The 15,138-nt window shown below is 41.3% G+C and overlaps 1 protein-coding gene across 2 annotated transcripts in view; it reads right to left on the reverse strand.

The window, feature by feature from the left end:
* Positions 1-3,353: 3,353 nt before the first annotated feature.
* Positions 3,354-15,138, reverse strand: part of ST3GAL1 (ST3 beta-galactoside alpha-2,3-sialyltransferase 1) — a 70,714-nt gene continuing 58,929 nt past the window's right edge. For both annotated transcript variants that reach the window (XM_052703600.1, XM_052703601.1), the window contains exons 4-7: positions 14,181-14,360; positions 8,408-8,453; positions 6,206-6,325; positions 3,354-4,469 (exon numbers count right to left, since the gene is read on the reverse strand). In XM_052703600.1, the coding sequence (XP_052559560.1) occupies positions 4,296-4,469; positions 6,206-6,325; positions 8,408-8,453; positions 14,181-14,360 (520 nt within the window). In that variant the 3' untranslated portion in view covers positions 3,354-4,295. The remainder of the gene's footprint in view (positions 4,470-6,205; positions 6,326-8,407; positions 8,454-14,180; positions 14,361-15,138) is intronic.

Below are 15,138 nucleotides of genomic sequence, written 5' to 3' on the forward strand. Positions count from 1 at the left end.
AACCCAAGCACAAATGAAATCCGTTAAGAACAATGTGGTATTCAGAAGCAGGCATTAATATGGTGCCAAATGCACGAGCAGATCCTTCCACCTAATTGTGGACTCCAACAGACCAAAGGCACATCCCTACACGTTCGGGTATGCTATGCCTATGTGTTTGGAGAGAGGTCTGCACTGGTTGTGAGACCCCACCTCACACATTTGGTTAGTTAATGGTGGGACTGTTCTCCTTTTCAGCAGGCTAGATAGATACATTAATTTTCAAGATGCTCCTGAAAGACAAGACTAGCCACACTGACAACTGCTTTACCATTGCAGTTTTTTGCTTAAAAGCTCCCAACAGCTTTAAAGTTTGAGTAACGGTGACATAAAGAAGCATTTAGAGTTAAAATTCCAGAAACTTTATGCTGGTGTTGGTAGGTTTCGTGTGGGCTTAGAGGCTGTCCAATAGAGAACCTCTAATCTCATTAACTTCCCTCAGCAGCATCAACCTTTAGCATGGTGTGAGGCCAAGCTAAGTAAGAGCCACAGGCAAGGGATTTTGCTATCACAGGTTGGGAGCCTAGTTATCATTTGATGGCTGTAAGACCTTCTGCTAAGGAACAGCCTATTCTGTGAGTGACTGTGAGGACAGATGGAGAGGAGGAATCAGGGAATTATTGAGTTACTGAAGGACTGGGATCAGGTGGATGTAAGACCTAGAGATACCTAAAGGAGATTGAGAAGTGAGCTTTACCTACAGGTCAGTGTGGGAGACCCAAATGCAGCTTCTTGCACATTAGGAAGCCATTTAGGGGAATTTAGGATTCAGAATGCTAAACTTGCTGAAGAATGTGGGAACCTTCAATTCAAAACCTTGAAGTTTTGCTGTTTTCAACTTTACTCTGGGAGTGAGAAATGATTTGCAAACATCATGACTGTAGCAGTTTTCTTCATGGGAGAAGAAAACTGCATCATGAGAAGATGGAATGCTTCCATCTTGCACTGTTACAGGTCAGAGGAGGTCCTAGGAACTAATGGAAATACTGTGGGGAAAAGATAAAAGTACAGACAGAGAAAAACACCTTTGACTTGATAACAGTAAAAAATTTATTTTGATTCATATCATACTGAAAAATTAAATAAATAGAACATCAAAGAATGATTGAGACTGCCCACCAACACAGCAAACGAAACAAAACAACAAGAAAATGATTATCGGATTCAATTATGTAGCCAGAAAAAGTTGGAAGAAAATGTGTTCATGAGAGAAACAAAGTGCTCAAGACATTTGGCTTTGGTTAAGAACACAACACACTCAAGGAGTGCTTCAGAGAATTTTCAGGGGTGGTAAACACAGTTCAAGAGTTTGATGTCTTCATATGTTGATTTAGCAACTTCTTCTTTTAAACAAAATAAAACTAGAAAATTTATAGCAGGAAGACAGACAGTCTTCCATTGACAGTGGGAATGAATTCTTCTTCCAGCATCATCTGTTGGTACCTCTTTATTCCAAAGGCATTTGAAGAGCAGTCAGTCACATACAGGATTTGACAGAAAGTTCCTCTGGAACAGAAATGCAATGGTGCGAATTGTCCTTCATCCTACAGCTTGTAAGGTCCACCCTCTACTCTCCTCCTGCTCTGAAAAATGGACCTCAGTGGTACATATTACTACCGGCAGTTGGCAAGAAAAATGCAAATTGCAGGTTGTCACATGAAGACTTTAAACCTATCCAGAACAGTACGAGCCAAGAGCTTTGTATGTGCTGTCAGAAGCAGAATATCCAGGGAAAAGTTGGAAATTTAATTGAGCAGCAACAGGAAACTTTTTAAAATAATACGGGCTAGAAGATAGCTGATTTTTTTTTTTATATCACTTTTCTTGACTGCAAGCTGCCACTTGTAGTAAAATAATCAATGGGAAATAGTACCAAGCCACAACTCTCTTCCATACCTTTCTGAAAATGACTGGAATAGTAATGAAATGTTCCCATTACTGACATCTGAGAGAAGAAAACAGTGTGAAAATAAATTGTAATATTTCAAACTGATGATTTAAAAATAATCTCCAGAATCCAGTCAGAGGGTAAAGATAATGTTGGAGTCTTCCATAGGAATTTTTTCCTCTTAAAGTTTCTTTGCTTGACTAATATTAGTGTGACATCTTTCCAGAAGCATATTAACAATTTAAATAGTGGAAATTATTAAAATAAACAAGATTCAGGTAGAAACATTAAGCATGTTGAATTTGCTCCACCTGTGACACGCAGCTGAGTAGTTGTGATGGCCAACATGCTGGGAGAGGACTTCTTGACATAAGGATCATGAACTGGTCTCATAATGAAGATTTGAAAATCCAGCCCTTTCCCTATTGCTAAACTGAAGAGTTATATGTGTACAACAAAGACAGTTTAGTTCCTTGTTTGGCATCTACGGCTCCTTTCATGCTTTAAGCCCAGTAATAGTCATGTGGGTAAAGGAGTTCATCTTGGTGAAACACGTATATTCCATCTGACTGTGTCATTATGCCATGAACTGCTGCCTTGGAGGGGAGCACACTATTAAGAGCCGGCTGGGGGGACAAATCTTGGACTGAAGCACATCACCAGTGGCAGGGCTAGGCTTTCACTGAGCTCACACCAAAACACCTATCCACTAGGACATGCGGTGGCAACTGGTGCACGAAAGACAGGTCGTTTAGATACAATTTCTGAATTACCTCAAATCCCAAACACTGTAATCCATTAGAAATGAAAGACACTTTTTTTTTCCAGGCCCAATCTGAAGTCCATTGAAGTCTGTGGCAAGAACTCCATTGGTTTCAGCAGAGCTGAAAATTGGTCAACAATCCGCAAGTTCTATTTTCATTATTTTGGGAAGCAAAACCCACAGTTCTCCACTCTTGAGAACCTGAACTTCATTCTCTGAATCCAGACAAATCTGCAGATGTAAAATCACCACTGTCACTTCCCTCCTCTCCTTAAGCTCTGCCAATAATGCATTCACTCCTGAGCAACGCACATGAAGTCTGGTTTACACCGTAGGATCAGTTTGCGTAGATCATGTCTTCATAGATGTTGCCACTGTGCAAGGGATTCATCACTACTGTGTCACTATCTTATATTCCAACCCATGCTATCACTTGCATTTCTGCACTCTCTAAATTTGTAAAAAAATAAGAGGAAAAGATTCCTTGGAACATTTGGATATTTTCCCATAAAAAAGGTAAAAGCTACCTTTAAAAATTAGCCTTGTTTGTGTATGCTTAAGTACAATATAGGAGATATTATTCTTAGTTTCAACTACAAAAGTATACCACTTGGAGGCTACACTTTGGTTAATTTCCCTCCCCTTTATTAAAAAAAAAAACAAAAGAAAAAAAAATACCGTTTGTCACCATTAAAAAAAAAATCAAATCTTTGCACAATATAAAAGGCACATGTAAACGACTGAAAGAGAAAACAGTCCACTTTCCACCTTAAACTGATTAAATAAAAATAAGCATTTTGGAGTAATTTTCACAAAAAAATTAAAAAGTTATGTGTAACTAAACAAGACAGTTAAACAGGCTAAAAAGGCCTTAATTTTCTTTTATTTTTATTCTTTTTTTCTGGAGCTTTCAATATTCTTTTTTTTTTTTTTCTTTCTTACTATGGCTGTATAGGAAGCAATAATAAATAAGATATGATCATAGGTGATTTGATCTGCATTTCCTAGATGCCATCAATGCAAAATGTGGCTATGGTAGAAACAGTTACTACTCCAGGCAACTTCATCACGTTTTTGCTTTATAGTGCATAAAACCAGAAGTAAAAGAGGAAACAGAAGAGAATTTGAAAAGATTAACAGCAGAACTGAATTCATTACTTTGAGGTAATTCTTACTATGATGTTCAGAGCTACTGTAGGTGTCAAATCCTAGAACACATTTCCCATGTTCTTCAAGGATTTCTTGCTTTACTCAAGGAAAGAACGGACATACAAACAGCAGTTCCTGCGCCCAAGCTTCCCCAAATTGCAACAGGTAGATCTTTCACCAGTAATTCAGGAATCAATCTGTAGAGCCTAAGGAGTGAGTCAGGATGTCATTTATTCCCAGCTGGTTGTTCCCAACTATCTATAGATAGCAAGTCAAGTGCAGCATTGAAGCTGGTCCTCAGCTGAGCTCCCTGTGGTGAGCATTGCAGCAGTGTGACACTCCGAATCCATTCCAGATTCACACCTTCAAACCTGGCTGACATCCAGATCATCTTCACTGAGCTTTGTGCTGCTGCATGTTGGAAATTGCAGCCCCTACTTGTCCCTGTGGCTAGGGTCATCTGCCCTTGAAAAATTTAATTTTTTCAATGGAGGCAAGAGTCAAAGTTACATTGAACTCAAAATCCCCATCATGGACACCTGTCTGTCGGAAAGCCCCAGCTGAAGCGTTGTTTTCCCAGTAGTGATGCCAGTGTCCTCTGCTGTCTGCTCCAAAACCATACACATTCACCTAGGAAATAAAAGAACTAGTGATATGGCATGGAAAGCAACTGGTTCATCTGAAATATTGAAAGCTTTTTCTTGGTTATCAGTACATCTATAGACATCACCACCTGAGGACCTCTTTGCTATACCAAGTTGTTCTACTGACTGAGATGGTGCCACCACAGGATAATGGCCCATGGTCTAATCCATGCTCATTACACCCTAAGCTGTGCTGAGAGTAGAAAAGAGTAGAAAAGTCTTCAGTTTGTCCTTGTCTTCCAAATAAAATCCTCTGCAAAGCGTCTGCCCCGCAGTCACTTCTGATCCAGAGTCAGATGGGCATTATGCTTTTTGTTTGTGTATACTCCTGTGGCCTCTCCTCTCCCAGCTGCTCACTCATCAGTGGCTATGCATGTCTCCTCTGGTCATAAGTTAAAATCTTATCTAAAATGAGTTTGCTCATTGCCTACTTGACAGAAACCAATATCCACCCAACCTGCCCATCCTATCTGCCTTGCCATGGTACAGTTTCTGCCAGTATCATTAGGAGTATTATTGTCAGCATACTGTCAACATCCCTCCAAACAATAAAGACTGAGACACAAGCTCTCTTCGATCAGCAGAGCTGTGTCTAGACCAATGATTTTGACAGCACTGGTGGTTTTTTTTCTTCTTCTTCTTCTTCTCTTCCCCTTTTGCTACCAAGCTCATACTTGCATCACCTCACATTACCCAATCAAGGAAATTCCCTCATACTCATGGAATAGAGGCATTTACTGTTCAAATTCACAAGCCTGGGAACAGAAAAGGATTTGAAAATAAGTAATTTGTATTTTCCAAACTGATTATGTAGGAGTTGGTAAATAAAATTACTCCACTGGGATTATGTTTAAGATTCAGATATCTAAATGGGTGTGCTTGAGCACTTGGAGAACTAGGCAGCAATCCTTGAGCTCAGGGAGCAATCCTGCTCCCCAGATGTATTACTAAATGGTTGGTCTGCCTCTTGACTCCACGGACTAAATAGTTAAGACCTCAGTGCAATTGCCCAAACATAAGTGCTACTTGAGATGTTCTTGAGTACTTGACATCTACTCAAGAAGGGCAGATATCACACAGGACCAAGAGACTCCCACTCTTCTGAACTGTCATCTGGAGGTACAGGGCATATTCAGGGCACTGCCAACATCTGCAGGTGCCTGAAGTCAGACAATATACTCTGGACTTCCACTGATGAGATGGATACACAACTAATTGTAGATGTAGATACAATCCATATTTACACATCTTTTAATTCCAAATGGACTACCATCTTTTATGCTCAGTTAAATTTCTCTGAAAGGCATTTTAAACCCTATCAGTCTTAGGCATAAGGAAGAACTGTTTCTCTCAGAGTGGTCAGACAATAGAATGGCTGTCCAGGGAGGTGGTGGAGTTGCCATCCCTAGCAGTATTCAAGAGGTGTCTGGATGAGGAGCTACAAGATATGGTTCAGTGGCTCGGGGTAGCAATGGTAATGGGTAGATGGTTGGACTAGATGATCTTGTAGGTCCTTTCTAATCTTGTGATTCTATGATTCTACCATTAAAAGAAACAGCAACTGGTCATCTAAGCACATCTGAATGTTACTGAGGACTTTGAATCTATCTGAAGAAGCAAAAGGCACAGAAGGTGGCAAATAAAGGTCAGGGCATGATTTTGGCACCTCAGTGTGGTACATCTTATTTAAAACCTATACATCCACATGCAGCCAGACTTTACCTCATCGCATACATGGAGTGCAAATATCACAGAAAGAAGGCCTGTGGAAGGGTATCTCCCATGATTCTGAAGCCAGTTTTCATAGACGTATTTGATAAAAGATGGATTGTAAATCAGGATCTAGGCAAAATTGGAGAGAGAGATTCATTACTAAAACACCTTGGGGGAGGGGGGGAAAAAACAACAAAACAAACTGTAGCATTTCATCCCTATAATGACACCAGGGTAGGAAAGAAAAGGATAATAAGTAATCTTTTAGGACAAATATACAATCAATGAATATACAGATGTTATATTATAGTAGAGAGCTTGGCTACATAGTTATTACACCAAAGCAGAAAACAGAAAAGATAAGGTTGCTTACCCATATCCTGGGCTCACTTAGGAAATTCCAGTGGAGTGGATCTCCAGAAGAGATCCTTCCCCTGGTAGTCAGCTCTTAAATAGGTCTAGGAGAGGTGCAGCCAGGCTCCACCCCTTCCAGCAGCACAGGTGAACTGCCTTCACCTGTGCTCCCAGGGCTGACTCATTGCTTGCCTCAGGTGATCAATTACAAGTTCTGGCCGTGATTCAGCAGTTCCCATACAACAAGTGAAAGGGAAACATAAAGTCCCATAGTTAAGCATAATCCATATTTTCTATGTGCAATTGTGCATATCTACTCCTTTGTCAGACTCAGTATCCCACTTGATCACACTAACATAAAGCCCAAGTAATTCCTCCTGAAACCAATGGGTGTGATTCTGTGCAAGAAAATCAGGCATTCAGCTCTCCCTGCAGCATCCTGCCATACTGCAGGAGAGCTCTGGGGAGTCTGAGGCCTTTTCAAAGAAAATGTAAGATTACATGCTGTATTTGGGGGCAGTATCAGCATCCATATCTTCTGCAATGTATGGCAACCGTGTCTTGGTGTCTATATTTATAGGTCAAAGCAAACCCAAGGGTAGGTATAAACTATCAGGAATCCTATCAGGAAGCATCAGCTGCATTTCTCCTGTTTCCCAAACAAATTATTTTTCTATGTTCTTCTATTTCTTTTTCTTCTTTTTTTTTCTCCAGCAAATCATACATCAGTTCTAAATGATTGTTTCCATTAGATGACCCCATAATTTCCCCAGGAGATAACAGTCTGATGTATGATTTGCTGGAGAAACAGTGACTCCAAAGACTGGTGGGAGCCCTTGTTTTCAACCTTCTTGTACTGAATCAGGAAAAGAGAGGCTTTTCCCTCCATGCTGCGTTTGGAATTAGAGTGACAGTGTTTCACTGCTATCTGGTTAGCTGCAGGGCTTTTTCTTTTACAAAGTCAGGGGTTAATTGCTGATATTTTATCTGTGTGTAATTGCTTCTCAAATGGTGCTTAGGTTCACACATTGTGATAGGAAATACATACTTCTTGTCTCTCTCGTTTGGGAAGCTCCTGAATATCCCCAGCCCAGGGCTAGGCTGGTGCTACACAGTTGTGACACTGCTTTGACAACCTGCCACAGTCTAACTCACAAGGGTTTTGCAGAAGTTAATGTGTCCATCACCACAGGTAGAAGTGAGCTGAGTGATTATTTAATACCCCACATAGGTCCACAGTTGAAGTAGAGTGATACAAACTGATAGTGGCTAAAGGCCTCATCTGAAATCCTTGGCAAAACCCAATCTGGTGAATGAAGGATGCACTCTGATTTGTGATCGTAATCCTCTGGGACTGACAACATACTGTGCCACTCCTTGAGAGACTGAGAGCTCTAAGCTTCTCTGAAAACCAGCTTCTTCAAAAGTTGCTGGAACAAGACTTCCATGTTGTTGGAAAGTCTGTGGAAGATGAAATGTCTTTAACTTCCCTTTACACAGCCTGCCTTGCTTATGTCCTCAGATCATACAGCTACAACAACAGACTGTGCATGATGGCTAAAGGTCCAGCATGGGAACAGTCATCTTGCTCCATTGGAAATCCTGCCCCCAGCAATAGGGTCTGTTAAATCACAGCGTACTTGGGAAAAAAAGTCAGTTTGCTGATCACTATTTAGTGCATAATCCCTAAACAGCACGAAGGAACTAAAACTTTTATCTAAGTCTTATAAAAAGAGTGTATTTTGGTCACTACTTTCATGGATGTTAAAGACTTTCTTGGATTCTTGCAGTCTCCTGAAGAGGCAAATGATCTACAGATGGACCAGCAGAACAAATTAACAAATGAGCACTGCTCACCTTTTCCTTTTTGACTTTGATCTTCCGTGGAACAGGAACATATGTGCTGGTAAAAGAAAAAAAAACCAAAAGCAACAACAACCAACGTTAGTGAAAACTCAGCACAACATAAAAAAATGTATTTCCAAAGGGAGAATGAATGTACTTCACATCAAGTAATACATTCAAATAATTTGAAAGTAACAAGTTCAGAAAGTGGTTGGAAAATGAGGCCGCAATTAAGTAATAGAGCATGAAAAAAAATAATCTGAGCTTTTATTGAAGCAAGGCTTATAGAAAGGCATTACTTTTTTTTTAATTTTCAAGGTAATTATTGACACTGGAACATCAAGGTGGAGCATATTACTACACAGTTACTATGACACAGAGATCATGACTTCTAATTCTTGGACCATTACTTTTGCAGCTTTTGCACGCTGGTAACATGGTTTCATGTAATTTCATGGCAGAAATTCCCCATCAGGGGGAGACCTTTCCCCTCCTATTACTAGTAGCTGCTGCATTATTTTCAGAGAAGGTGGTAGCAGAGCTCATTTCTGCAGTTATTTGCAACTCTGGCATCCCAATACACAGCCCCTCACCACCAGGCTATTCCCTGCCTCCCAGGGGGATGCAGATGGCTGCCAGAAGTTCCCCAGTGTAAACCTTTCAGATCATAGCTTATGACTGGCTTGTAATCACGAGTCATGTCTTGAAACAAAAAAGTCTTTTCTGCTCTGTGTCCCATGAACAGCACATGCTGAGACTGCACAGCTCATCACGAGTGCTGAAAAAAAATCTAACCAAGGTTGAATGAAACAAGGTTGTGTCAAGTGAGAAAATTTGTTGAACTGGCCTTTTAATTGGAGCGTATCTCAAAACACGTCCTGTATACTTATTGCACAGAGGTTGAGAGCCTTCCATTAGCATCATCTAAACATTTTATGTGTGATTTTTGGTAATCCAGTGGTGAAAATGGCAATGTTCTCTTTTCCTGAACTACTTTTGGGCACTCTGACCTGAGATGTCTACTCTGGGCTCGATGTAATAGGAGAGGGGACAGGTGGGTTGCAGTCCCTGCAGGTGTGACACAATAGACATGCACAGAGTTTGTCAGTGCTAATGGAGAAAGGGACACCCATGCAGACTTCTCAGTCTGCCGTTAGCAAATCTGCCCCTGCACCTGTTTCCCATGTCTGACCTTGATCGTGAGAAGCAAGCTTGACAAACCTTTCTGTGCTTAAGAGGACAGAAAGGGCTTCCTTGTTGACAAAATCTCACTACTACATGAATAAACAGTCAGTCTTTTCCAGAAAGGTGACAGTGATGTAGAGGAAACAAGGAGACTATTTCATAGGCATGTGGCCGGGTCCAGTACAAGTGTTCAAGATAATACTGGCAGACATCTCTAATCCACCCTCAAGACTCCTGTAGCTCTTGTCATGTGATAAGTTAGTCTTGCTGATATGAGATACATTTTTTTAGAAGCAATACCCAAGTTCTGAAGAATCTCATACAACTGCATAGAGTACTGGCATAGTGCTTGAAGTCAAATGGAGACCCCAACTGTTAAACTTACATAAAATCTGGGCTGCTGAGCAGCCAGAATGCTTGTGATTTTTTAGCAAATAGATCAGTCCTAGAGACCTACACTGTAATAGGACGTCCATCAATCAAGTGGAAGAAATCTGAAAGAATCAGTAAGCCATCAATTATAGGAATATCTGCTGTCTGGCTTTTATTTTGGACAGTAAAAAGAAAAGAAGTATAAAATATAAAATAAACAATTTAAATATTATATTATAAAATAATATAATAATAGTAAATTAATAATATAATCTGGATGTTGGTGGCCCTGCCTGCCTGCCTGTAGTGATCCTTGGGGGTCCATTCCAACACAAGCCATTCCATGATTCTATGGTAATGCTGCTGGGAGGTGAGCAAGCTAACTCACAGATTTGAGCCTTAAGAGTTTATTATTTCGTTTGAATGGAACACAGAAAATAAATCACTGCATAAAAGCCCAACCAACAGTGATGCCTACCTTTTCTTTTGAGTATGAATGCTGTTAACCTGAGTTTGGTTGACACTATGCAGCCTGTGTGAGACACATAACGGCCATACACATGCAGTAAGGAGTTGAACACTTCTTCTCTTTCAAAATATCAAATTTCAGATGGGTTTTATTCCTATTTGATCCTCTCTCTCTTCCACAATGTACTCTCAGCAGTTTCCTTACACACTATATCTGATATTATGATTAATGCCTCCTCAGAGGTTTATACCATTGGTCTAAAATTCCGTTTAATGTATTGTTATGATTTGTGTGCTTATGATTGTCTGGTTTTATTATGCAGCATGTGCCAACTAATTAATTATGCAATTGCCCTGCTATGGCAAAAATCTTAAAATACTGTTATTTCTTCCATGTGATAAATACATACTGATTTACACCAGCTGCTTACAAGCCTATTAATACAATCTAATTATAAATATATATATCCTGCAACTTACTAAGCAGGGATATTTTTCCCTTAATGTGCTGATTTCTAATTCCTGTTATTGACTAGTAGTTAAGCAATTATATGTTCCAGCCAGGCTAGGACTCACTCAACTTTTACCTCTCACTGCAACCCACTCACTGTGACCTCTGAAAGGTAAATACTCTACAGAACATAGGATGGCTTTGCAGTTTGGGCACAGAACAGTGACAGTGATGGAAACATGGATGGGTGATGCTAGCAGCAACGCATGATGGTCGATGGTTGGACTAGATGATCTTAGTGTTCTTTTACAATCTTAATGATTCAATGACTCTACAGACTGGCCCCCAGCAAGCTCCTCTTCATAGCACAGACATGTATTTGACAAAGATGTATCAAGGGGCTTCATTCAAAGGCCACTGAAAGCAGCTGGAATCCTTCCGTTGCTTCCTGATGGGATTTGGATCCAGGCTTCAGGCCAGAGTTTTTCAATCTTGTTTTAATCAATATAACTTACGAAATAAAAGAATTAAGCCTTGCAAAAAAGGTCAGTGATATTTCTTAGCTGATTCTGTAAGTGGGTTGATTTATCTGAGGTATGACTGTTGAAAATGGATTTTTTTGAGACAACTTATGACTGGACACACTAACTGCTGGTGACCAAGAAAAAGCTAAAAAGAAACAAAATCACATTTGTTACTAATTAAGAGAATCCTAATGAAAAGTGAAGAAAGTAAAAAATGCATTTGCTAAGAGGAAAATATTTTAAAAAAGAATTAAAACTATTTTTTGTCCCATCGAAAAGTTTACACCCAGCAGATAACCTCAATCATGTGATATTGATACAAATATCACATATTTCATTCTCTGGATTAAGAAAAGCCATTTTATCGGAATAGAGAATCTGCTAGCAAGCATCCAGAAAAAAACATACAATTTGTTCACACTTCTAGTGCTGCCAAAAATGCACTTCAATCTGAAAGCACTCATAAAGAAGAAAGAGAGAACAAACATCATTGTGGCACATTATTGCCAGATAAAATGCGTTAATTTAAGGCCATCACACAAGTGCTGCACAAAACAATGTTGCCTCCTCTGTATGGCTGTCAGTCACCACATGCCATGATATCCTGAGACACCTTCATACTGACAGAGCAAAGATGTTGTGGCAAAACTGAGCAGAAGTTCAGCAGGGTTATCTGAGACAAATTCGGGGAGCAGGGCACGAATGGGAAAAGGAGAAGGAAAAAACTAGTCAAGGATGCACAGGGTAACTCCCTGTCTTCATCTACACCAAACCCAAATACTACCTCTTGCATCACCACTACTCCCCACTGAAAGACCCAAGATAGGTGAAGAGAGATTTGCTTCTTCTTCACTTGGCACAATTACTTGTTTGTTCTCTCTGAAAATCCATTCTGGGTGGATGTGAGGCCCCACCTCTGCTCTCATGAGACTCCATCTGGAGCGCTGCAGGAGCCACCAGCACAAGAAGGACGTGGGCCTCTTGGAGTGGGTCCAGAGGTGGCCATGGGGATGACTGGGGCTTACAGGACATCTGAAGAGGGACATTTTACAAGGGCATGTAGTGACAAGACAAGGGTTTCAAACTGAATGAGGGTAGATGTTAGAATGAAATTCTTCATTATCAATATAGTGAGGTACAGGCTGCCCAGAGAAGCTGTTAATGCCTCACCCTAGGAGATGTTGAAGGTCAGGTTGGATGGGGCCCTGGGCAGCCTGATGTGATGAGTGGCAACCCTGACCATGGCAGAGGGTAGGAACTGGGTAGGCTTTAAGATCCCTTTCAACCCAAACCATTCCATGGTTCTGTGATTCTGTATCTCTGGCCAGACCCAGGCACTGAATCCCAGGACAAAGGAGGACACGAACAAGCCAGTGGGGAGCTGAATTGAGCAGTCAGGGCAGGATGAGCCATTTCCAGCTCTTCATCTTTCCTTAGCCATGTAGCTGTGAGTGAAGGAGGAAGAGTTGATTTTCTTGAGAATGGAGGCAGGATTGTTCTTCCTCTGCTGAAAAATCTAGAAAGGACCAAAACTGCTCAGGTAACAGCTGATAAGTATAGCCAAGTTTTCATTTTCCATCTCTCTTCTCTGCTGCAACCCATCCTGAAGACACCCTAAGATCTCAGCCCTGCAATTAGCTATAGATCTGATCCCATGACATGTCTGACCTCCACTGTACATTTGAAATCTGATATGGATTTGTCCCAGAGCACCTGGACTGGAGACAATTTCCCAGCAGGAAATTAAAATAACACCAGACAGAAAGTTCAAATGGTGGCTTTGCTCTCTGAAGCAGGTAGAAGGGAAGGAGTGAGAGTATGAGAACGAGCGGAGGAAACAAGAGAATGTGAAGGGGCTCTCCAGCCTGAGAGCAAGTCTCAGAGCAAAATAATGCTCTCACATGGATCCAGCTTTCCTACAGATGGGTATGGCTCTATTCAGAGAAATGTTGCAAGTGTTTAACCCTCAGGACCTTCCTGGGAAGACTGGGGAGAAGTGGGTGTCTTCTGACCAGGTAAAATGCATAGAGCTTCTGATCAACATGCCCAAGGGAAGAAGTTCTGGATGGATGTCTAAACACCATGGTCTGTGTCTGCTCTTGCTTCCTTACACAAGCATTCTGCACACTCTGCAATCTATGAGGACAGGCTGAGAGAGCTGGGGCTGTTCATCCTAGAGGAGAGAAGGCTCCAGAGAGACCTGAAAGCAGCCTTTCAAAACCTAAAGGAGGGCTATAGAAAGGAAGGGAACAGCTCTTTAGCAGAGTTTGTTGTGACAGGACAGGGGGAAACGGTTTCAAACTAAAAGAGGAGTGATTTAGACTGGATGTGGAAAAAAGTCTTTTACAATAAGGATAGTGAAGCACAAGAACAGGTCGCCCAGAGATGTGGTGGATATCAAGCTGGGTGGGGCTCTGAGTAACTTGACCTAACTGCAAGTGTCCCTGTTAAGTGTAGGGGAGTTGGACTAGATGACCTTCTGTGATCCCTGCCAACTCAAATGATTCTATGATTCCCCCCTGTCTCCTTGTCCTCTTCTGCAAGTGGGATAATGTATGTTGGAGGATCATTTGGCCAGCAAAATGTCACAGCAGGATAGTGTGGGTGGCTAAGACCTCTGGTAAATGACTAACCTATAAAACGCCTGATTCTGTACTTACGCTGCTATAAGAGTGAAAAGACCACACTGTCAAATCCCCACTTCTGATTAACTTACAGAGGAGCTTCACAGACCCTCATAGACACCCATCCTTCAGCCTGTCTGCTTGGTACTGCCCTTACTTACAAGTTGATAGTGCCTGTCGTGAGAGCGGTGACAATCCAGCGCAGGTCCAGGGTTTTGAAGGGGATCACGATCATGCTCACGTTTTCTGCCAGCTCTCTGTAGCTCTCAGGATAAACAAAGTGGTGGGTGGTCTTGCTCCCAACATCTGATTCGTAACCAATGGTGGGTGCCCGGTTCATTCTACAGCCCAAAAATAAGAAGTAAGCAAGTGAGAAAGTTGGAAATGAATGAGGTGCAAATGTGATTTTTCTAGCTTGAAGTGGCAGGAAAAAGTTCCCATGGCTAAAGAGAGTGCTGCATATAGGCTTTTCAGGTGTAGGGATCCCCAGGCAGCTTAAGTGACCTTCATGGTGGATAAATTAAAAGCAAACAAAGGATAGGCTTTGCTGTACAGCTGGGTTTGTCTGCAAAGGTGTCTCTCTGCGCATGTCGCTGGGTCGCCTTTATGGTCAGCAGAGAGCTGGTCAACAGAGCCGTGGGCCAATAAGGACAAATATCCTCTCATCCTAATCAACGTATTAATTACACCTCTTGCAGGTGAGAAAATTACTGCCCAACTAAACTTCACACAGTTTGCCTCCTTCGTACAGGTGTATTTGGATGTCTGGGGTGTAAGTAACAAACCACTATTTGTGATGAAAAGCAGCAAATACTCCTTGGGGTCCTTTCATGAGAAAGCACCAAATTCTCAGTGGCAAATGCAGGATCTGCTGCCAAACCCTTCGTTTTCACAACTTTGATCATCTATCTAGGGAACAAGGAGCACTACAAAACCAGCTTCAAAGCCTGATAATACCTGCTTCATATCCAGTCTGCAGATCAGAGAACCCTACGGTGTGGCTGGCCTTGCATATCTCCATGGTACAGTACAATACCAACAGAAACTCTCAAGTCAGCTCTCAGCAAAATAAGTTTGTCTGTTGCCCAGAGAAGTCTCCTGTAGAGACAGAAGCTCATC

The sequence above is a fragment of the Tympanuchus pallidicinctus genome, unplaced genomic scaffold (assembly GCF_026119805.1).
Source record: "Tympanuchus pallidicinctus isolate F22 unplaced genomic scaffold, pur_lepc_1.0 scaffold5, whole genome shotgun sequence".
NCBI lineage: Eukaryota > Metazoa > Chordata > Aves > Galliformes > Phasianidae > Tympanuchus > Tympanuchus pallidicinctus.